Raw genomic sequence first — 24168 nt, 5'->3', positions numbered from 1 at the left:
ATAACATGGAAGTACATATTTGTTGAGAATCTTTGGGTTTAGGAAGGCAGCAGGATGGAAGTCATTGATTCCAAGTGATTGACTCTCCTTAGCTAGAGATTAACACTGAATTTCCGGAATTTTACAATTACTGTCTCTCAGTTGTAATGGTTGATGACTGTGGTAATTAAATGATCCCTACGAGAAACTGATATACAACCCACTGACTGTAATCTGGATGAATCAATCTTGAATAAAACAAGCCCATTGAACTTGTGGGTGAAACTTGTATATTTTTTTCCTGGGGGTAAATCCCCTGTACCTGTCTTGCTTAGCTATACTAAATCCGCTGTCACCAAATTATGGGGAAAACAGAAACACCGTGCTAGTACAAAAACAGTACTTGCTGTACATCAAATAATATATAAATGAATGGGGCATGTCTTCATTTCTGGGAGACAGGTTCATGAAAATTCCATGTAATCAGAGTTTCACCAAGTGGTACATCTCCCGTAAGTGAGTAAAACACTGAAAGAGTGGACATGCTTCATGCTTTTGAAACTGGGATGGCAACCTGTCAACTGTATGACTTCAGTTTTATGAAAAACTTTCTAATGAAGTCCTTATGATCTTGTGTCATGTCATGTAGTGAAAATTCTGTCCAAGTAGTTGAACAAGTTACAGTCATGGCAGGTGACATAACAGTCTTCAAAGTTATACTGTTAAGAGATTCTTAATTCTTTGCCTGCTTTTGACTAGGCTTAAATGTAGAAATTGGCTGGGCATTTAAGTTTTACCAGAGTACAACATTTGGTTGACTGCTGTGCAGAACTACTTAGATTATTAACATTAAATTTTCACTTAATCAGAAAGTCCTTTGTACTGTTCTTTAGTATAACTACTTGTGATGTTTAGCTTGTGTAAAGTAACTGTCCTATTTTTCTGCTATTCAGTAGTTTGGCTGTGTATCACATCTGTGCCTCTTGACGCTATTAAGACCCAAGTCACGGACCAGGATCTGACTTTGTGTCATCACAGGTCACGGGAGAATTTAATATTTTAAGTTGCAAAGTCCAATGGTAGAAAGTGTAAGGGTGTCTAATCATCTTAGTTTGTTGTATTATTAAAACTGTCAGCACTGAAGCTTTTAATATGACAGACCATAGTTTAATGGTGTGCTTGAAGGTTTTTTTTACTTGACACAGTGTCGCATGGACATGAAGCACACTACTGCAGCTGTCCTAGAAAATAGTTTAAATAAAATAAGCTGTATGCCAGACATATGTTAACTTCTCTTTAAGAGTGAGGGAAACTATTAAAAAACATGTAAATTTCAGTCATATTAGTGCTAATGCATCCCTGTGTTTTGATTGATTTTCATAGTAATCCCTTGGATTGTTTTGTCACTTTCTATAACTTTTATTCTTCTTTACTTTAGAGATGTTTCTCTTGCTGCAAATGGTATAGGAATGAATATGCTATTAAAAAAAACTCTGGATGTTGACTGTAGCTACATTTTTGTGTGAGATGTACCTTCCTGTGCAGAATACTGCAGAATCTGATTTGATCGTGTGACTCATGAAATATCAACATTTAAGCCTTTATTTTTGCCATGTTTTGATATTCATGTGGCATTCTTTTTATTTTTTATTAGAGAAAAGCATCATTCCAAAGTGCCTTACCACTACTACGAAACAAACAAGGTAGGAGAATGTGATGTGTACAACGCTCATGAAAGGGCACACAAAAACGCTCACCGTTTTATCACAGAAAAGACTGTTTTTGCAAGGTGGGCTGAAAGGAGAGGACACATCACATTTGCTTATCCTTCCCAGAGCTGAAATCTAGAAATATAAAACATGGAAACCACTGTAGAACTGTCCAGAAGTACTTTTATACAAGAGCCATCTGATTCATGGGAGATGCCATCTAATTCTGGAATGTAATGTTGGGCTATTAGCAAAAAAGATTCTGACCGGTTCTTTTATAGGCTTATATTTATTTAAACATTGATCTGGTGAGATGTGTTTACAAATTTCCTAACATAGGAATGATTTTAGTAAAAAGGTATGTGTGTGTGTGTGTGTGTGTGTGTGTGTGTGTGTGTGTGTGTGTGTGTGTGTGTGTGTGTGTGTGTGTGTGTACATAAATGCATTCCTTCATGTGGATACATTCAAATAAAGTTTTGATAAATAACTGATGTAACTGTAATTACAGACGTTAAATATATGTGACAGTTACAGAGAACAATGGGATAGAGTGCACAGACCTACACACAAAGTACAGAGCTAGACTAGCATATTTTCAAATTATGAAGTTTCTTGTTTAACTATAAACAGCATCTTAAACATGGACTGCTCTACAGAGATATCATCGGAGGAAAAATGACAAATTCTTATCACTGTGCCTGCAAGAAAAAACAAAAACCCTGTCACAAGTGGTACAACAAAAACACTCACTATACCCAGTTCCTCTGACTGCATCTAAAAACTGGCTGAAGGGTTACATTTAGTTGCCTGATAAGCTAAATTAGCACAAACAAATCAACAATCAGAGAAAAACAGTCCATTCCAAAGTGTAAGTTCTTAACAACAAAGTATGAGGGAGAAGTTCTTGGGTAACAAGGTACTGCAGATAACAGATATAGTTACAAGTCCTTTGGTACACTGAGGCATGCAATTCTCACATAGTTCAGCTCTCTAAAGAACTGCGGTGGTGGTGCGGCGGAAGCGTTGTCACTTCACAGCAAGAAGTTGTGCCGTTCGATTCTCAGCTAGAGCGTCTTCTCTGTGGAGACATGCGTGAATGGGCGTACCTTCGTTGAAGGTTGTGTGTCAGGGCTGGCAAACTCGGCACGTAAAAAATCTAATGCCAATCATTAGCAGACCAGAGTTCCGCTGTGGCGACCCTTAACCGGGAAAAGCCGAAAGACACAAACAAACAAACAAGCGGTTGCAGTCTCAGTGAATCTAGCCTGTCTGTGCCTTATTAATTAATTTCATTCAACGCTATGCCTTCAGTGTCCATGTTTTTCCTGTGAGGCAGCCACAGCGAACCAAAATTAATGGCAAATGTGAAACCAATGCTTAAATTACATTAGAGAAAGTTACAAACTAGTTGTCGCCTTTTTTCATAGGTTCATAGGTTGGTACTAGGCTATCGGCCCTAGGTACTATACAAGCCTAGCCATAACAATTCCCTGGATATTTCTTCCCACAATATTTACTTCCCTGGACCCCTGTCTAGCAGGGCAACTGATTTGATCCCTGGGGTGAATTTCCTATCTCCCATCCAATTGTCAAGTTCCTTTTGAAGAGGGCCAAGGAGGCGCTCTGCTTGACGTGTATGGGCAGTCTATTACAGATTATGGGGAGTTTCTGGGTCAGGAACCTATCCCTCCAGCATATTTTGTTCATTGTGATGACCAGGTTTAGATCCCTGGAGCGTGTGGCTCTGAGGAATTGGGATTTCTTTAAGTGGAGCATGTCCAACAGCTCAGGGTTTGACATGGCCTTGTATATTAAGCAGAGATCACCTCTGAGCAGTCGATATGTGACAGAGTATAGCTGGAGTTTCTTTAGACAGACAGCATAGGGCATCTGCTTTAGGCCTGTAATTCTTTTAGTGAGGTATTTCTGCAGCCTTTCCAGCTGTTGTAGATGTCTTGTGAGGTACATATCAAATGGGGAGTTGTACTCCATAATGGGTCTAATGAGGAATGAGTACAGTGGGACAATGACCTCCTTTTTTCTGGATGAAAAGCCCTTAGTGATAAGGTGTGCCACATAGAAGGATTTCCTGACTGTTGTGGCAATGTGGTTATCGAAGGTGAGACCACTGTCCACCTGTGTCCCTAAGTCTCTCATCACACTTTTGGTGTTCATTGTACTGTCACAGATGTGGTAATTCATGGGTACATGTTTTTTCCCAAAGGGGATTACTATACATTTCTTGGCAGTAACCTTGAGCCCATGGCTCTGGTACCAAGCATCTGTTTCTGTAAAGCCCTTTTGTAGAATATCTACATCATTTGGGGATTCAATAATGGCTTCCAGTAATCTGCAAAGTTTGTTAGCCAGAGTCCTGTAGTGTTGGCCTGTACTTCAGAGAAGTAGATGCCAAACAAGAGCGGTCCCAGGACTGAACCCTGAGGTACTCCACTTGTCTGGAGCTGGATTTGGCGTTGGCTACTTTTACAGTCTGGGTTCTGTCAGTAAGCCAGTTGGCAACCCATCGAGTGATGTAGGGATCTATGCCCAGCTTAGTAAGTTTATCTGTGATTCCAGAGTGGGGGATGGTGTCAAAGGCCTTGGCGAGGTCCAGATAGGCTGTGTGGACCGCCTTATCCTCATCCACAGCTCTGGAAACTGATTCGAAGAAGTCAGTCAGGTTCAGGACACAAGATCGGCCCTTCACGAACCCAAACTGGGTGGGGTCCAGTGTTCGAAGGTTGCCAATGTCTTTGTTTATAAGTTCTATGCCCTTGCAGATCAGGCTCATGAGACTGATGGGATGGTAGTTCCCAGCATCCAAGATGGATCCCACCTTGTGGTGTAGGATTACTGTAGCTGTGCGCCACTCAGTGAGCACAAAGCCTGAGGTGAGGCTATGATTGAACATGACACTTTGGTGAGGTGCCAGTTCATTTTGTTGTTCATGTAGTACACAGCACAGCCTGGGATGTCATCTGGTCCCATGGATGCTGTATTCCTAGCTTTGGAGAGTGCGGTTTCTACCTGTGTGGCCATGATTACCGGAATTTGGCAATCTTTTGGTATTGAGATGGGCCCTTTAGGGGGTGGGGGCGGGGTGAAGTTGGCACTAAATCGATCTGCCAGGATATTGGCAATATCCTTGAGATCAGTATATTTAATGCCATTCTGTTGTAGCTCATAGCAGATCTGAGCATTGCCATTTAGATTCTTGACATAACTATTATAATGCCTTGTCGTTGTCTTTGGAATCTTTGGCAATTTTAGTTTCATAACTAGCTTTGGAGGATTTTATGATGGATCTCAGCTTATTACTGAGGCTGATAAGGGAGTTTTTTGCATCCTGGGATTTTCCTCTTTTCTGCAACATTTTCTTCCTTCTGTTGTATAATTTGTTTATGGCAGGGGACCACCAGATTGGCTTCCTTTTTTTGGAGGAGAGCGTCTTGGTTCTATTTGGGATGGCACGATTCATGCACGAGTGGATGTGCTCATACAGTGCCTTAGTGTAGGATTCTACAGTCAAACTTTCAGATCCCGTCTGCATGGGTGTCATGAAGTTTGTCACTTCTGACTTGAATAGCATGAAGTTGGCTTTGGAGAATCTTTTTACGGAGGTTTCCTTACTGGGGGGTGGGATGTGGATGTCAAGGGTGATTTGCTTATGGTCAGACCTGACCAATGAGGGGGTGACCACTGGTGTAGAGCATCTACCTCCCATATTGGTAATGACCAGGTCTAGGATATTGGAGACTCTGGTGGGACAATGGATTAGTTGATCCAGGGCATTGGAATTTATGAATTCCAAGAACCTTTGGGAAAAGGTGTTGGTACTCGAGTAGTTTTCCCAGTTAATAGCAGGGTAGTTGAAATCACCCAGTATTAGGGTGTTTGGTTGTATCTTAATATTTTCCAGTATGTTTAGAAAGGTGTAGTGAGAATCTTGGGGCATGGTGGGGGATTGCAGTCTCACCTAGTGTTAGTTGCATCTGGAGAATTTCAGATAAATTGTGTTGGGCAACTAGGCTGGAGGTGTGAATATCCTTGGTGAATATGATCACTCCTCCACCTTTAGTGTTTCGGTCTTGGTTTGGTGGCTGAAAAGTGTGGTAAGAGTTGTAGCCTGGTATTGCAAGGGTACTCTCTGGAGCCTTGAACCAGGTCTCAGTTACTGCACAAATATCAATGTCCTCCATTTTTAGGAGTGCCTCGAGAGAGTGCATTTTGAGGTTTAGACTTCTAGCATTGAGTAGCATTACCTTCAGATTTTGCATGCTTGTATCTGTTACAATGGTGGTTTTGTCCTTTGAACCTTGCCTAAAAAAGGCACTATAGGGGTGGCAAGAGCTTTAGCCAGTAACCTGAATCCCAGGGGTGACAGGTGCAGACCATCTCTGGCAAAGCATTGAGGTTTGTTGATCATGTCTTCCCAGGCAGACAGATACTGGATCCCCTTTGAATGACACCAGCAACTTAGCCAATTGTTGAAGTCAATCATTTTGTCCTTATACTGTAGTATGATTCTGGGCAGAGGCAGGATGCTACTCAGGGCTAGGGTCATACCTGCCTATCATTGGCATTTGCCGCCATCCTATGGTAAAATTGCACAATGACTTATCTTTAACTCTTCCAAGCCTTGCCCAAGTACTTGCACCTTTAGGAGGGAAACTTGCCCTGCATGCCAAAAACTGGTAGTACATTACCCAGGACAGATGGGTCTTAAATATTGTTTCCCAGGGATAAAGATTCCACTTCCACTCACGCCCAACCCTAAGCGGATGGTCAGACCTCCCCCCAAACCAGTGGGCAGAAGCCCAAAAGCAAGTACTTTCTCTTCTCAGTATCAAGGCTATTCAACCTGTCCCAGCAGAACAAAGGGAACAAGGCTTTTATTCCAGGCTGTTTCTGGTAACCAGAAAAGAAAACTCTTTGCGTCCTAGCCTGGATCTGTCTATTCTCAACACCTTTCTGGTGGTTCCAAAATTCAAAATGCTTACTCTCCAACAGCTGCTTCCTATGCTAACCAAGGAATCCTGGCCAGCAACCCTATACTTAAAAGAAGCTTATCTGCACATCCCCATAAGGGAATCTTGCAGGAAATACCTACATTTCAGAGCAGGCTCTATGCACTATCAGTCCTCTGCAGTTCCCTTTGGCTTATCTACTGTGCCCAGAGTATTCACAAAATGCCTAGCTCCAGCCATTGCATATTGTAGGCAGAGAAGAATTCAAGTTTACCCATACTTGGACGATTGCCTGATTCAGGAAGATGGTCAGGAATTGCTACTACAGCACCTGACATTAGTAAAGAGACTTCTAACTTCACTGGGGTACACCATCAATGAAAAGAAATCACATCTGGTACCCAGCAAACAGTATTCCTGGGAGCAAGCTTTAACACAACTTACCAGATGGCATTCCTCACTCCTGAAAAACAAATTTATATGGAAAAGTACTTCAATCTACTGGCCAGCAAATCCTGGCTATCTGCCAGAAAAATACTGCAAGCCCAAGGGTTTATGGCCTCTTCCATTCTACTAATTCCGTATGCAAGACTGCATATGAGGAAACTTCAGTGGTACTAAAAAGTCTCTGGTGTCAACATTCTCAAGATCTGGAAACAATGATTCCTATCATTCCTTGCCTAAGGACAGAGTTCCTTTGGGCAGAGGCCTGCAACCAAAACAAGGGACTCCCTTTCACTCTACCCCCTGCCACCCAAACCCTAACAACAGACGCATCAGACTATGCATGAGGGCTTACATGGCAGGACAATGCATTCAAAGCAAATGGAGTCCGAAGCAAATGCACCTGCATATCAATCAAAAAGAAATGTTAGCTGTACAGAATGCTCTGACAGCCTTCAAAGGCCTTATTCTTCCAGGGCAACTGTTGGTAAAGACAGACAACACCACAGTTATGTGATACATAAACAAGCAAGGGGGAACCCATTCCTACCCACTCTGCAGATTAGCCATGGCTCTGTGGAACACAGCCTTGAGCAACCAAGTGCACCTGCAAGCTCAATTCCTGCCAGGCAAACTAAATTCACTGGCAGACAACTTAAGCAGAAATCTCACTGACCCACATGAGTGGAAACTGGAACCCAAAATATTCAAGCTTTTGAGGAACAGGTGGGAGGCACCAGAGGTGGACCTCTTTGCTTCCCCTCAGAACTATCAGTTGAGCACATACTGCACCAGAACTTCCCACAGCCAAGCTTGGAAATTGGATGCCCCGTCCTTTACGTGAAATTGGATGCCCCATCCTTTACCTGGGAAAGCCTTTTAATCTAAGCCTTTTCCCCTCTGCCCCTCCTCTCGAAGGTTCTACTAAAGATTTTATTTATTTATTTATTTGCAGTTGGTTTACCAGGATAGTCCATTGGGCCAAATGAACCCATTTTCAATGGAGTCCTGGGGAGAAAAGCTCCAGATAAGGTTACAGTAAGATTTACATCCATATTACAATAATTACAAGAATTTTACAAATAGAGCATACAATATGTGGTAGACAGAGTAGTGTTCACATTACAGTTACAGCAAACACTTTTAGGAAGAACAACTGGTGGTAAACATTTTAGATGATACAGGCTAGAAAATGTAAGCATTTTAATTTAGAAAGTAAGAAACAATTGCAACAGAGCAGACAATGTAGCTTACAAAAAAATTTTTTTTTTTTTTTTTTTTAAGAGGAAAGTGTCAAGTCAGTATGGATCATGAAGGATGGGAGCATGAGCATTCCCACTGGGAAAGTAGATGAGAGTGAAGAGATTTTTTGAATGTAAGGTGGTTGAAAGTGGTGCGAATGGCAGGAGGTAGGGAGTTCCAGAGTCGTGCTAAGCTACAGTTTAGGAGATTTTTACCAGGGGGACGATTTGGTTTATACAATTCGATTAGATTTTGGTTGTTAGATCTAAGTACCCTGCTGGGAAGGTGAAATTCAAATGCAGAAGAAAGAGATGGACAGAGGTCAGGTTTGAAAATGAGCTTATGAGCAAGAGTAAGTTGAGAATAGATAAATTGGTTAGAAAGTTCAAGCCATTTTAATTTATGGAGTGAAGAGCAATGGTGGGTAGAAGATTTATGGCTGGTAGCGAATTTAGCAATTTTATTGTAACAGGTGGAAAGTTTTGTTTTAAGGGAAGATTGGATGTTGGTTAGGAGTGGGGCTCTGTAGAGAAGAGAGGGGATGAGGAATGAGGTAGAGAGAGTGATTTTAGTGGAGGGTGTAAGGTAGCGATTGTGTCGGTATAGCATGCCTAGTTTTTGATGTGGTTTTTTTTTTATGTTGAGTTGAATTTGAGGTGTCTGTCTATTTGAACACCAAGTAATTTAGCATTGGACACCAATTCCAGGGATGTGTTGTTGTGGCTGGTAATTAATAGAGAATTAGTATTGATAGAGATGTGTTTAGAGGGGGTAAATACCATTAGTTTGGTTTTAGAGGCATTAAGAGCAAGGTGGTTATCTTTCATCCAGAGTTCAGTGGTAGAGAAGGCATCTTGTGTAAGCTTTTGTAGTACTGGGAAGGATGTAGCAGTGCAGATGATAGTTGAATCATCTGCATATTGGATAACGCTGGAGAATGGAATAGAGTTGTGGAAGTCGTTAATGAATATATTAAATAGCAGAGGACCCAGTATGGAGCCCTGGGGAACTCCCGTTGGGGTATTTAGAAAAGAGGATGTGGCCTTTTTCCATTTAACTGCTTGATATCTATTTGATAAGTAGCTAGAGAATCAGGACAGCGAGGAAGGAGATGAGCTGAGTTGAGAGAGTTTGGTTAGAAGGAGCTTGTGAGAGATAGTGAAAAAGGCCTTTGAAAGATCAAGTAAGAGGGTAGAGACAATATGACCAGAGTCCCAAGCTTTATTTACAGTTTCTAGGAAGGAGAGGAGGGCTGACATAGTGCTGTGGCCGGGTTTAAAACCATGCTGAGTTGGAGTGAGCAGATTATTGCCTAAGAGGTAAGGTAGTAGCTGTAAATGGATACACTTTTCTAGGAGTTTAGAGATGGGGGATAAGATAGCTATGGGGCAGAAGTTTGCAATATTGTTGTTATTGCCACCTTTGTGTAAAGGTATGATGTAAGCCTTTTTCCAGATTTGGGGTACCATGCTTTCTTGGATAGAGTGGTTGATTAATATACTGATGGGGTAGGCTATGGCCTCAGCAGCAATGCTGAGGAAGTATGAAGGAATGTTGTCAGGGGCATTGGAGCATGGTTTTAGTTTTTGTAGAAGTTTTTTTATTGTGGGTGTCAGAATTGGTTTTAGTGATAGAGGTGTGTGAAGAGGGGGTGACAGAGATGGAGCGGGAGTGGTAGTAGAGATGGAGGAGTAGGGAGGAGGTGTGTGAAGAGGGGGTGACAGAGATGGAGAGGGAGTGGTAGTAGAGATGGAGGAGTAGGGAGGAGTGCTAGTGGGAGAAGTGGAGGATGGAGAGGTATTGGAGAATGAAGATGTTAGTTTGGAGATGGAATCTATGAAAAATGAGTTGAATTGTGTAGCTAAGTCATTGTCAGAAGCATTGGGGTCAGGAGTGGGGTTGAGTAAGTTGCCAGGATTGATAAGGGTAGATATTCCTTTCCAGAACTTCTGAGGGTTTGTTTTATTATTGTTTTGAAGTTTGGAGAAATAGTTTTGTCGATCAGCGGTAATGAGCTTTTTTACTTTATTTCTGAGTGTTTTGAATTCGAGATGGGTGAGGGGAGATTTATTTTTATTGTAAAGTGCCCAGACTTTGTCTCTGTGTTTCATAGCTGCTAGAGTTGTTTTGGTTAGCCAAGGGGTAGTTTTTAGTTTTATTCTTTTGGAGCTTAGGGGAGCATGGTGATCTAGGATATTTAAAAAGGTTGTGTTGAAGTGAGCTACTGCATCATCTAGGGTTAGAGTTTTTAGAATATCCCAGTTGATTCGTTTTAGAGAGTCAGTGAAAGCTGTTGGTTTAAGGTTTTTTTGATTGTGTATGGTAATGTAGTTATGTGTTCTTAGTAAAGGTGTAGGGAGTTGGTGTGCAAAGGTGGGCAGGTGATCACTGAGGGAGTCTGGAAGTGTACCACTGTCAGAGAAGTAATGAGGGTGAGAGACTAAAATCCAATCTAGAATGCTACCAGAAGATAGAGTTTTAGAGGGGCGGGTTGTGGAATTAATTAGCTGTGAGAAGTTGTAAAGGTTTATGTTAAGTGGACTTGTGTTTGACTGAATGGAGGACCAGTTTATGTTAGCATCTCCTAGGATTATTATTTCATTGTTAATATTAGTGGAGAGCCAGAAGAGGATATTTTCTAATGTAGTAATATTGTCTCCAGGGGGGGATGTAGATGGAGGCTATTACTATGTGTTTGTGTTTATTAAGCTGAAATTTTGTCAGGAATATTTTTGCATTGTTGAAGTTGGGAATAGGTTTGTTACAAGGGGTGACTGACAGGGAGGATGAATACAAAAGAGCAACACCACCACCTTTTTTGTGGGATCTATCTTTTCGGATGATAGAGTAGTTTGGTGGTGTTATTTCATGGTCTTTTATGTGAGACTTTAGCCATGTTTCAGATATAGATAAAATGTTGGGTTTATTGTGTGAGCCAGGAATGGAGGCTTGGGATTTTGTTTACTATGCTTTGGGAGTTTAGGGAGGTAAAAAATATAGACTTGTCTATGTTGGAGGGGTTTGAGGGGCCAGGGTTGGGATGTATGTCTCCTGATAATAGAGTAGTAATTAGATGTAGAATAATATTGGTTAGGTGTTTGGATTGCTTAGAGTATAGGTTGTACTTTAATGCATTGCTAAAGTATGGGTTGAACTTTAATGCATTGGTAAAGGATGAGTTAGCTGCTGTTGTGGATGAGTGTTTGTGGGGGTTAATGAGTTTAAAAGTAAAGAATAGTTGATAAAGATCAAACAGGACAGGCCAAGGACAATCCTGATTGCATGAAACTGGCCACGCCAGCATTGGTACCCTCTTTTACGCTGTCTGACAAGTAGTACCACTGTGGCACCTGCCTCAGACTCCTTCCCTGCTGTCCCGGCAGGTGGGCCAGATTCTGCACTCTCAGCTACAGACCCTGAATCTAGCAGCCTGCTCATCCCCTGAACTCATCACCAGCAACCCTTAGTAAGCAGGTCCTGGATGTCATTCTTGAGGCAAGGAGGCCTAGTACTAGAAAATCCTATTCGGAAAAGTGGAAAAGATACTGTTCCTGGAGCCAGTCTCAGGGAATGGACACAGCTGTGCCCAGCTTACCTCATATACTAGATTACTTAACAGAAATGCTTCACAAAGGCCTATCCTTTTCTTCAATTAAGATCCATGCCTCTGCCATCTCAGCTCATTATAATGCTGAGCCACCGCTCTTCTCTCATCCTCTGGTCAAACAGTTCCTGAAAGGAGCCAAAAAATTAAGACCCCCCAGGAGAGCTCTCACTCCAGCCTGGCACCTTAACTTTGTATTGGAAAAGCTCACACTTCCACCCTTTGAATCTGCGGCTACAGCAGAGTTAAAATTCCTCTAATGGAAAACAGCTTTACTTCTAGCCATCACTTCAGGAAGGAGAGTGTCTGAATTGCAGACCCTTATGGCCGTGGAACCCTTCATTATCTTCCATGCGGACAGGGTTTCCCTCAGGACTAACCCATTCTTTATGCCCAAGGTGGTATCTAATGTGGTTATAAACCAGTCCATTCATTTGCCAACCTTTTTCCCTAACCCTCAGAATAAAGGGGAATGGTTCCTGCACTCCCTGGATGTGCACAGGCAGCTTAGGTTTTATCTGGACAGGACTAAGCCTCTCAGAAAAATCTGACCTGCTGCTAGTCAGCTTTGCTGCAGGGGCAGAGGGCAAGGCCATTTCAAAGCAAACCATTTCTAAATGGATAGCACACTGCATCCATTTCTGCTACAAACACCATGGGAAACCTACCCCACAGGGGATCAGAACACATTCCACTAGGGCTACTTCAACCTCTACAGCATTTCTCAGTGGAGTCCCTACCAGGGACATCCTGGAAGCTGCAACCTGCAGCTCTGTATACACTTTCACCAAGCATTACCACTTTCCTGTCTTTTCTAAATCCAGAGCTGGATTTGCCACAGCAGTCTTACTGGGCCTGATTGCCAGCCCTAATGCTTCTTAACTACCTCCACCCATCCACAGCTTTGGGAATCAACCCAAATGTGATGACTTCAACAGTGAAACATGAAAAACAGTACAGTTCTGTACACTTACCATAAATGTAGATTTCCGAGTGTATTCATTGTTGCAGCCCTGGTTACCCTCCCTCCAGCCCCCTGTCTTCTCTTTACTTCTACCTATCCTTTTTGTTTGGAATATCTTATATCATTGGCATTTGCTTTTTGCTGGGGGTGTTCCATACCATGTAATTGCTTCCCATTTTGGGGGGTCCTAACATCTGGGGCAAGAAACACTGATGTAATGGCGTCGGCTGCATGTTTTATACCCCTGACGACCTGACATCATGGAAGAAGTGACAGCATCTGATGCAGAAATCCCAAGACTCTGGTATTCAGGCCGAATGACGGCTATCTTCAGGCAGTAACCCAAATGTGATGACTGCAACAGTGAATTGCACTCAAACATCTGCAACTATGGTAAGTGTACACAACAGTACTTTCTTTTCATTGACCAAACACCAAAAACCAGCAAGTTCCAGGCTGGATGTAACCTCAAACAGAACTCAAAAAAACACCACCAATCACAGAGGCAGATTCCAAGATGGGATAAGCTTATAATGTTACAATTAATAAACGTACAGTATCTGTCCAAACAAAAGGCAGCAATTCCTCACATTAATAGCCATGTGGGCAAATTATGTCTATGAATGATCCCATTATGTTGCTGTGGCACTCTGATACTCTTTAGGTTTTTACTGCAAATATTTCTAAAAGCATGCAGTGCCAGTGTAGCATTATTCAGTCAGAGATGATTTTTTTTTTTTTTTACAAATCTGTCCCATGCTAAATTTAGCAAATGACTGCTCATTCCTTCCCAGAATCTTTCCCTTTCTGCTGTGACCACTTAAGTGACTGGTCCCTATCCATAATCCATGTTAGGCAGAGCCCCTCACTGACCCTCTTCAAGAGAAATCTTGACGAGGGGATGGGAGATCGTAAGTTTACCCCTGGGATCTCTTCTGTGTCCCTGCTTGACAGAGGTACAGTAAACTAACCTTAAAAGGGCTACCTTTTGTGACCTACTATACAGAGGCACAGTCAACTAATCTAAAAGGGTGGCGAAAGCCAAACACACTCTGGCTAGGCTTATAAATGCCCCAGAGCAGATAGCCTAGTATCAACCTATGAACAGTTTTGAGCATGAAGTTACTGGCCACCTTTTTTTTTCCAAATGCCCTTTATAAAGACATCCTCAGTCAACTCAAAGTAGTTGTTGTGGCACCCTCAAGCATGATTGTGTACAATTTTTGGGTCACGTTAACCTGATTGTATGCTCCTTTTAAGTGGACCCTGCTTTCTTTACCATTGTCTTAATGTAATCTCACTAGTTGGGATTTCCAGATGGAACAGTTGCTACAAGCCTGTGCATATTATTCCTTTCTTCGATCCTACATTGCTTCCTGGTGTGCCTCCAGTATTTCTAGCAGCAGATACTACTTGGAATGTTTAAAGGTGTCACTAAGATGTATTTTTAAGAAGCTATAGAGTAACACAATTCCTCATCCAAAAATGTCATTAAGATGGTAAATGGAATTACATTAAAATCATTTGAATATACGACTTAGCATGCTTATTTCTTCACATTGCTTTGCATTGTCTCAAAATCTGTTCCATAACCTGCATATCTGATACAGTGCAACACAGCACCAGAATTTTGTAAGACGTTTCCTCAGTCCTGAAAAGAAGCCTCATACACCTTAAAATCTCTATCTGTATTGCTTCGCCCTCTATCATAAGATGTACTGATCACTAATGGCACTGTTTGCCACTTTAGCCAATCACTCCTCCCAACACATACACACCTTGTTCATATTACCCAGTACACTACCTCACTATTTGTTTGCCATGCTGTCATCCCATCCTGCTGAATGTGGTTGAGCTGTTTTTGCTGAAGCCCGTCATGCAATTACCAGACTGTATCAGTTGCACTGCCTTTGTTATGCCCTTTTCATTAGGCCCTTGGAAATGCAGTACATCAGCAAGGCTCATTCTTGTTTATTCAAACAAATACTAAGCATTACCCTCTGGTTTACTCTGAGAAAACTATTGTTCAGTACTGTATGAATAATTTCTTCAGACAGAATGCACATTACTGAGAACTGCATTGCTTAGTTCTCCACATCTGTTTTGGCCTCTGTTTACCTTTTATACACAGTAGCCACAGTCTTCCATCTCCATGCCAAACATTAAGCAGTTATGGAATAGTTTATCTGTACTTCTTAGGTGGGTTCAGTTAGATTTTTTTAATGATTTTTGGCACTGTCAGTGCCTTTCTCATGCATGTTTGCTTTGCTTGGATGTCTCAGACTGCTGAATAAATTTACAGCAAATTAATAGTAGCTTATTTTTGTATAATGTTACAATTTTCTCTTCTTCTTCTTTCTATATGTATCTTGTGAATATTGCAGTATAACCAATTATCTTATACTTCTGTTTTCAGGAGTACTTCTTTCCTTGTCATACTAAGTATGTATTTCAGTGTCTCACTAGCTTTTTGCATGCTTCATTCACACTTGTTTTCTTAAGCAATAACCGACGACGTGGTGTGGTATATTGAAGATTTACCCACGGTTGGCTTTCTTTAATCACTCGGGCTTCGCCCTCATGATTAAACCACACCAACCGTGGGTAAATCTTCAATATACCACAACCACAAAGTTGGCTATTGCTATTATACAGTGACATTATTTAAGGAAAAAAAACACTTACTTTTCTTAAATAATGTCTTTGTATAACGGCATATTGCTGTTCTTCCACTGGTTGTGGTATACTGCTTCTTCATTTTGATGTACTGCGCATGCGTATGGGACTTGCGTTCCCACGTATACCCAGTACATCAAGGCTTTGAAACGGAAGCAACGGAGAAAAGAAAGTTTCTGTTGCTCCATTTTCTCTTTTTTTTTTAATTGCAAAAAAAAAAAAAAAATTTTGGGGCACTTTATACCAACGGAAAAAAGTCCGGGCAACCAGACCTTTTTCTGTTGGTATATTGTGGGGTTTACAATGGGCTCGCTGGTTGGGCTGGCCAATCAGCGTGCACGTTTTGGAATATTAATGGGGGGGGTCATTGTATAATAACCTTTATTTTCACTTTGAGGCGGTTAAGGTCATGGCATATCTAGAGTTTCATTATATAGTTAAACACATCATAGTCACTCAGACCCAGGATTCTAGCAAAAGTAGTTATATTGACCTCACAACTCATTTATTCATACAGTCATTGGTACAAGTAAGGAACTGCAAATGTGTGTGTTGCCCACAACTAAAACATGAACCTTATTACACTAAAAATATATGAGACACATAACCTTACTCATCAAGTTAGATTTCAGTTTAAAGTTTTAAGACACTGCGCAACACACAAGTTTTTCCTGATGTCATTTTATGCCTGAATTTCTGGCACATTTCTACTCTGATAGTGTCTGTTATCATGTTTTAGATAATGGGCTAAATGTACATTACCACCTTATTGGAGAATGAACGCTCTCTAAAAGGGTATTATTGCAAGGATATTGCCTAGCATTTTAAGCTGCTAGGAAGCAGGGCTTGAAGAAAAGCAAACACTTGTCTATTTTTTACTTGCTGAGTGTGGCTTTACTCGGTGTAAAGTAATAAAAATGTAAATAAGAAAAAAGTAATGTGTGTATGTGAGAGGGAGTGGGGGAGAGAGAGAGAGAGAAACCCAAACAGCAAGATAAACAGATACAATATGTGAAAAACTCAACTTACACCTTTCAACTTCTTTGATCAAGAATTGTGGATGAAGCCAACAAAAAGAAGGAAAAGGCAATATCAGGGACAGGTTTTAAATATAACTCTACTCAGTGGCATATTGCCTGCTGAGAGGCGACCTGTGCCTGACGTATAAAGCCATGTCCAACCCGGAATTAAGGGACATGCTGCACCTTAGAAAATCCAAATCCCATCGAGCTACGCGCTCGATGACTTGAACCTCAGCACTGAAATAAATAGGACATGCTGGAGGGACAGATTCATAACCCAGAGGCTCCCTTCACTCTGGAATAAAATCCCAGTCCAGGTTAGGCAGAGTCCCTCATTGACTCTCTTCAAGAGGAATCTTGATGAGTGGATGGGAGATCGTAGGTTTACCCCGGGTATCACTTCTGTGTCACTGTTAGACAGAGGCACAGTATACTAACCTCGAAAAAGGGCATAGCAAAATTAATTTAAAATGGGTGACGAAAGCCAAACACACTCTGGCTAGGTTTTAAATGCCCTAGGGCAGATAGCCTAGTATGAACCTATGAACCTTAATTTGCTTATTAAAAAGAGCAAGACGTTTTCCATCAGTATACATTTTCTAATTAATAAGTATAAAACTATGATGTCTGGCTTCATTGATTGACAATAATATTTAGTGATTTACCAGAAAACCAAATGTTTTTGAGGGACAGAGCACAACTAGGGACAGTTAAAAGATATATAGGAAGCTTTACAATGCCTTGCACTATATATATTTTTTTCATTTATTGTTCAAAATGAGTCGTCTGAAGTGTACGCAAGTCACGAAAGTAACTGTAATTGCTTGACACATTTGTGGATGGATATTAAATACTTACTCATCTTATATTTTGGATGGTAAATACTTCCTCCATCAATAATTATAAATGCTACACGTAGTTTGAAACAGTAGGCGGAGGAGCTATTTTACATCAAAATGTAAAAAAATACATATAGTAATAAAAAAAGTAGTTTAACAGATAGCCTGTTGTCTCAGCACAACAATGCCCCAATGCCCTCCAGGATGGGAGTTTTCAGGGAAATAATGCCTTTCAAGTGGAGGCAGTGTGGGTCCTCACAATACTCCTTTGTGGGTGTTACTTCTCTGTCAGACATTATTGCATGCATAAAACCATGCTTATCTACCGTTTGTATAAATGCTTTGTTTTAAGATGGCTTTCTTACAAAGTATATCTCCGCCTAGGTATCCCTGCAGTGTTTAAACTGGATGTTGTAATGGTGTTTTTGTTTTCCCCATCTCATTTCTTGATATCATCTGATGGTTTTTAGTTTACTTTCTTTACAAGTTTTTGAAATCATATGGTAGCAATGGCAGTATAAATTTTTAATGAAATTACAGTCGAGTGGCATTTGAAAAACATGCGTGAATTGGCGTGCCTTCGCTGAAGGTTGGGCGTCGAGCTGGCACCTCGGCACTGTAAAAATCTACTGCCAATCATTAGCGGACTGGAGTTCCACTGCGGTGACCCCTAACCGGGAAAAGCCGAAAGAAGAACAACAACAACTTGAAAGTTAAGTGAGATAAGGTACACCAAAAATAATAAATATATATAACTGCACTCAGAATTGTATTAACAGAACACTGTAGAAAGAGATTAAGGAGAGATTTCTTTGTTTCTGTAAATTGTAAATATTATTTCATTTTAAAGTTTCATTTTCAAAAACTATTTTGTAAATCAAGAAAGAAGTTACCCATTTTTCTAAACTGAAGAAACATCCCTAATTGCTTGAGTCACATGAGAAGATTGGGAATGTATGTTACAAATGAAGAGTTAACACTTTACAGATTATGTACATGCACATAAAGTAGATAAATATAATGAGCATGCATGTATGATCTGATAGTTTTGTAATAAATTGCTTAAACAGTTTGTAGTTACAGATTGTCCTGTAAATGCACACACTACTGGATGATATGCTCTGCATTGCCCAACTCCATTGGCAGTAATTGACATGCAGCTAGTCTGAGAACAACTGAAAATACTTCTGCCTGAAAATTAGTCTCCTAATTTCTGCTTCCTCATAAGCCTGCCTTTATCAGTAAAGATCTGGTATGTATCCACCATAATACAGGCCTGCAAAAGCAGTTGTCGCCACTGTATGAAATAAGCAAATACTGTGAATGATAGGCTAAGCTGTAGAATTCTGAACACTTTTTGTAAAAAAAAACATACATCAAGAGAACTGTAAAATTTGTACTGATTTTCTTTATGCTGTTTTAAAGTAATTTTATCACGTTGCTTTTGAAAGACTAAATGGCATTTGTCTAAACTGTCATATTTTACTGTACACTATATTTATATCCCATGTTAATTGTTAATGTACAATGCTAGCTAAGTTTTAAAACCTACTTGAAAACTGTAGCTTGTAGCCTTACTGACTGTAATTCATATATGCCACTGTGCTTTCAGCAGACACTTCCGTTGTATATTAAATGTTTCGCACAAAAAAAAAAAATTGAGACGAATATGATGTCATAACTGTAGTGTTTTTACACAATATGAGCCCATTTACATACTTTGTATTGTTTATTATTCTTTAGCAGTCTGTTGATGGGCTCAAAATAGGTGTCAAAAAGAAACAATAACATGGACTAAAAGTGGCTTACATTGTAGTAAACAGCATGCATATTAGAGCAGGTAGGATTCAATCCCAGGTTTCCAGATTTTCTTCTAGAATCTCAACTACTGTATGCTTCTGCCAGCACGGCAGCAGTATTCCATTGTTTATTCTGTTTAGCTTTCGTGGTTTACTGTATTATTTTGGCAGTATGTATAATAGTGCTTTACTTTGCATTTATTGTGTAAGGCTATGTGTGACTGATTATAACCTGTTGTGAAATTCTGGAATGTCACTGATCATGTAACTGCACAGAGTGTCACGTCTGAGCTTCAGCATCAAACATTCATGCATTCTAACTGCAGGTTGTTTCAGCTTGTATAACTGACTTCCTGCATCAGAACACACAGTGTATGGACATCCTGAGGAGTCAGAAGCGAGTTGTCTGCTAAAGAATACTGCTCCATGAAACCGATGTTGCCACTAAAAGTGGCTCTGAAGTGAGGTATCCTAAGGAAATGATCTTTCGACACTAACTGGGCCTGTTTTTATAACTGAAGTAATTACATGTCATAATTTTGCTAGGCATTACAGTTAATCCTCGAAGTATCTACCTCACATTTTATTAATTACACGAGACACGTTTAGTCAGCTGTAAGTGTAGCATATGATGTGTAATGAAGGCACTAATGGAACATGGTACTATACTGCCATAGTTCCACAAACACTTGTACACAGAATATAAGGAAAATGTCAGCTAAAGAAGTCAAAGCAAATGCGTTGTATTGATGAAATATAAAAGACATAAAAACCCTGAAACATTCTTAAAATTTGTGTTGGCTGGTTTCCTGAGTTTATATTATTATTATTTTTAATTCAAATGTTGTATTCATGGAATTGTGGGAATTTCTTGTAGCACAAATTAGATTGTTTCATTATTGGTCATATCATGATGAAATACCATAAAAGGTAGAGCCCATGAGTGTTTCCTGCATGCCTGCAGGCATTGGTCACATAATGAAACCATTTTAGTCACTGTGGAAGGCAAGCCATCCATCATGACAGTCAAGAAAAGCTCATCCTCCACTATTGTTATGCATCCTGTAATCACTTTATGGTGATTTGTGACAAGAGATGAACAGAAGGGACTTCAGTTCCTCAAAGCTTTGAATACATCAATAACATGGGCATGTTTATATTTTTGTAATTTTGTCAGCATCAGTACTGCATAAGGACGCAGTTTAAAATAATTTGAAGTAAAATAATTACATTGTGACTAAAAGGTATATAGGAGTGTCTGTATGCATGTCTGCTGGTATTTCAAACAATAGGAGGTGGACTATAATCCTTAATGGAGTTCCTTGCCTCGGACCGAAACGCAAACATTGCCACCCCTTTACTTAACTACCTCCCAGTTTGTGACATCACTGGCTGTTCCTACTCAAATATCAGTTTACTTTGTCTATCCTGTGTTCCTGTCCTATTCACTCTTTTGTCCCCTTCTGCAAACTAAAGTGTTGTAGTTCTAGTTCCTGCAGGTTGTTCATAGGTTCATAGGTTCATAGGTTCATACTAGGCTATCTGCCCGAGGGCATTTATAAGCCTAGCTCATTGTTTTGTGGCTTACGCCACCCCTTTAGTATGGGGAACTATACCCATTATTTTGCTGTGCCTCTGTCGAGCAGTGACACTGAGGTAATTCCTGGGGTATATCTGCGATCTCCCATCCATTGGTCAAGATTTCTCTTGAACAAGGCCAGCGAGGTGCTCTGCCTCACATGTACCGGGATTTTGTTCCACAGCATAGGGAGTCTTTGGGTGATGAATCTATCCCTCCAGCACGTCCTATTAATAGCCGTGTCGAGGTTTAAGTCTCCGCCTTGTGGCGCTGATGGACCTAGAGTTTCTGAGGTGAAACATATTCATCAAAACTGGGGTTGACATGGCCTTTTTTGTTTGGCAAAGGGCACCCCTGAGCAAGCGGGAAGCGACCGAATAGAGCTGGAGTTCTTTCAGTCCGGCAACATAGGACAGATTTTTTGGAACCTTTATCCCTTTGGTGAGGAACTTTGTGGCCTCTCCAGCTGCTGCAAGTGTCGGGTCAGATACATTCCGAATGGGGCATTGTACTCAATCATTGGTCTGATGAGTGATGAGTAAAGGGAGACTATGACCTCCCTTGATCTAGATGAGAATCCCTTCATGATAAGGTGGGCAATGTAGAAGGACTTCCTAACTACTTTAGCTACATGGGTGTCGAATGACAGACTACTATCAACCTGGGTACCCAGGTCCCTGATAACTTCTTCTGTGCTCAGTGGATTGCCACCTATTTGGTAGCTAGGGGTAACCTTGTTTTTCCCGAAGGGTATGACTATGCATTTTTTGGCATTTAACTTTGGCCGTGGCTCTGGCACCAGTTATCCGCTTCTGTGAGACCCTTCTGAAGGATATCTGTGTCAGATGTGTTTTCTACTATGGCGCCAGTTTGCAGTCATCTGCAAACTTTGTCAGCCATAACCCTCCTGTGTTTGCTTGTCAGTAGGAAAAGTAGATGCCAAACAAGAGTGGGCCCAGGACTGAGCCCTGTGGGACACCACTTGTGACAGGCTTTGAGTCTGACATGGCGCCAGCAACTCTGACCCTGTGGGTTCTGTCACTCAGCCAGTTTGCAACCCATCTTGTGATGTATGGGTTAACATTTAAGCTAATGAGTTTTTCAATGATACCCGAGTGGGGTATTGTATCGAAGGCCTTAGCCAGATCGAGGTAGGCTGTATGGACTGCCTTTCCCTCATCAATGGCTTTGGTGACTGTTTCGAAAAAGTCAACCAAGTTTAAAAGGCATGATCTGCCTTTGACAAAGCCAAACTGGGTTGGATCCAAAGTCTGCAAATTCCCTATGTCTTTATTTATGAGGTCCATTATGATCCTCTCCATGGCTTTGCAGATAAGGCTTGTCAAGCTAATGGGCCGGTAATTTCCAGGGTCTGTGGAGGCACCGCCTTTGAGAAGGGGACCACAGTTGCAGTGCGCCACTCCCTGGGTACGTATCCAGAGGTAAGACTTTGATTAAACAGCTGTCCTAGCTGTGGGTTTAATTCCTCATTGAGTTCGTGGAGCACACAGCCGGGGACACCATCGGGTCCCATGGATGCTGTGTTTTTTGCTTTGGAGAGAGCAGTTCTCACTTGGGCGCTGGAGATGTTTGGGGGGCTGCACTCATTTGGTATAGATATCTCTCCTTTTCGGGAGGGGAGAAGTTTGCACTGAACCTGTCAGCCAGTATGTTGGCAATGTCTGTAGGATCAGTAATCTTCACATCATATTGAACTAGTTCTGAGCATATCTGGGAGTTTCCTCCTAGGTTTCTAACATAGCTAAAGAAGGCCTTATGATTGTCTTTTGAGTCTTTAGCTATTTTTCTCTCAAATTTGCTTTGGATGATTTTATGAGAGCTCTTAGTTTTTACTTATAGTGATCAAGGGTGTCTTACCTTTAAGGATTTTGCTCTATCTTGTAGTAGCTTCCTCCTTTTGTTGTAGAGTTTGTTTATGGCTGGGGTCCACCAGACTGGACGCTTGCCTTTGGTACAAAGAGTCTTTGTTTTGCTTGGGATTACCTTATCCATGCAGTCCTGCAGGTGCTGGTAGAAGGCGTTTGTAAGTGATTCAGCGGCTTGAGTATTGTTTTCCACGCTCGGGGCCTGAAAGGAGACCACACTAGTCTTTAGAAGTGTGAAGTCGGCTTTTGAGAAGTTCTTTACTGTGGTCTTTTTTATTTCAGGTGGGGTGGGATGAGGACCTCCAGCGAGATTAGTTTGTGATCTGATCTCACCAGTGAGGGGTATACTTCCAGTGTTGAACATTGTGCTCCCATGTTCGTGATGATGAGATCAAGTATGTTATCTCCTCTTGGGGGGATGGTGACTGGTTGTTCCAGGGCATTTGAGTTTATGAATTCCAGGAACTTTTGGGCTAGGGTGTTTGGGCTTGAGTAGTGTTCCCAGTCTATATTAGGGTAATTGAAGTCACCTAGTATGATGGTGTTTGGTGATACATTTATCCCTCTAGTGTTTTCAGGAAGGCCATGTGAGTTTCCTGAGTTTGTGAGGGTGGCCTGTAACATGCTACAATTTGCAGAGCAGTCTTGCCTATGGTTAATTGCACCTGGATGGTCTCCGATGCATCGTGCGTTGCCACCAGTCTTGAGGTGTGGGTGTCCTTGATGAATATGGATACCCCCCCCTCCTTTCTTGGTATTGTCCGGATTTTGGGGCCGGAACGCATGATATGAGGTAAAACCTGATAGCGCTGGGGTGCTCTCAGGAGCCTTGAACCAGGTTTCTGTCACAGCACAGACATCGATGTTCTCCATACTGAGAAGGGCCTCGAGTGCGTGCATTTTGAGATTTAGACTTCTGGCATTGAGCAGCATTACCCTTAGTTTTTTTCCTTTTTTTTGTTCTAGGGTGGTAGGTTTAGAATTTGAGCCTTGCCTAAAAAAGGCACTTTGGTGGTGGCAAGAGCCTTTGCCAATATCCGGAATCCCAGGGGTGACAGGTGCAAGCCGTCCCTTGGCAGCGTGGCTTGTCCAGCATGTCATCCCAGGCAGACAGATACTGGATCCCCTTTGAATGACACCAGTGTTTAAGCCAATTGTTAAAGCTGATCATCTTATCTCTGTATTGTGGCATCATTCTTGGTGAAGGTAGGATACTGCTCAAGGTCAGGGTCATACCTGCCTGGGCTACATAATCAGAGAGCTCCTCAATGTCTCTTTTCATGTAGTCCAAGGAGGTACGTCTCAGGTCGTTTACACCAGCGTGGACAATGACTGAGTCATATTTGTACCTGCTGTTGAGAGACCTGAGTGCTTGCGTTATGTGGCGGATTCTAGCGCCCGACAGGCAGCTTACTGTGACCTTCTCCTTACTCAGTCTGGTGAGCGGGACATCAGTGT

At 41.4% G+C, this 24168-nt stretch overlaps 1 protein-coding gene across 5 annotated transcripts in view; it reads left to right on the top strand.

Moving 5' to 3' along the window:
• ST6GALNAC4 (ST6 N-acetylgalactosaminide alpha-2,6-sialyltransferase 4) overlaps window positions 1-24168 on the top strand; it is a 435498-nt gene that overhangs the window by 392860 nt on the left and 18470 nt on the right. For 3 of the 5 annotated variants that reach the window (XM_044065317.1, XM_044065316.1, XM_044065318.1), the window contains one exon: window positions 1634-2747. The exons of 1 other annotated variant lie outside the window; for it this stretch is intronic. In XM_044065317.1, the coding sequence (XP_043921252.1) occupies window positions 1634-1820 (187 nt within the window). In that variant the 3' untranslated portion in view covers window positions 1821-2747. Of the gene's footprint in view, window positions 1-1633; window positions 2748-24168 lie in introns of those variants that run through there. One more of the 5 variants, XM_044065320.1, reaches the window with a different exon arrangement.

Source organism: Protopterus annectens, chromosome 3.part0 (assembly GCF_019279795.1).
Source record: "Protopterus annectens isolate FY-2018-M chromosome 3.part0, PAN1.0, whole genome shotgun sequence".
NCBI classification, from domain to species: Eukaryota; Metazoa; Chordata; order Ceratodontiformes; family Protopteridae; genus Protopterus; species Protopterus annectens.
Note: the sequence above shows the minus strand (reverse complement) of the source record. Positions and strands in the feature narration are given on the sequence as shown.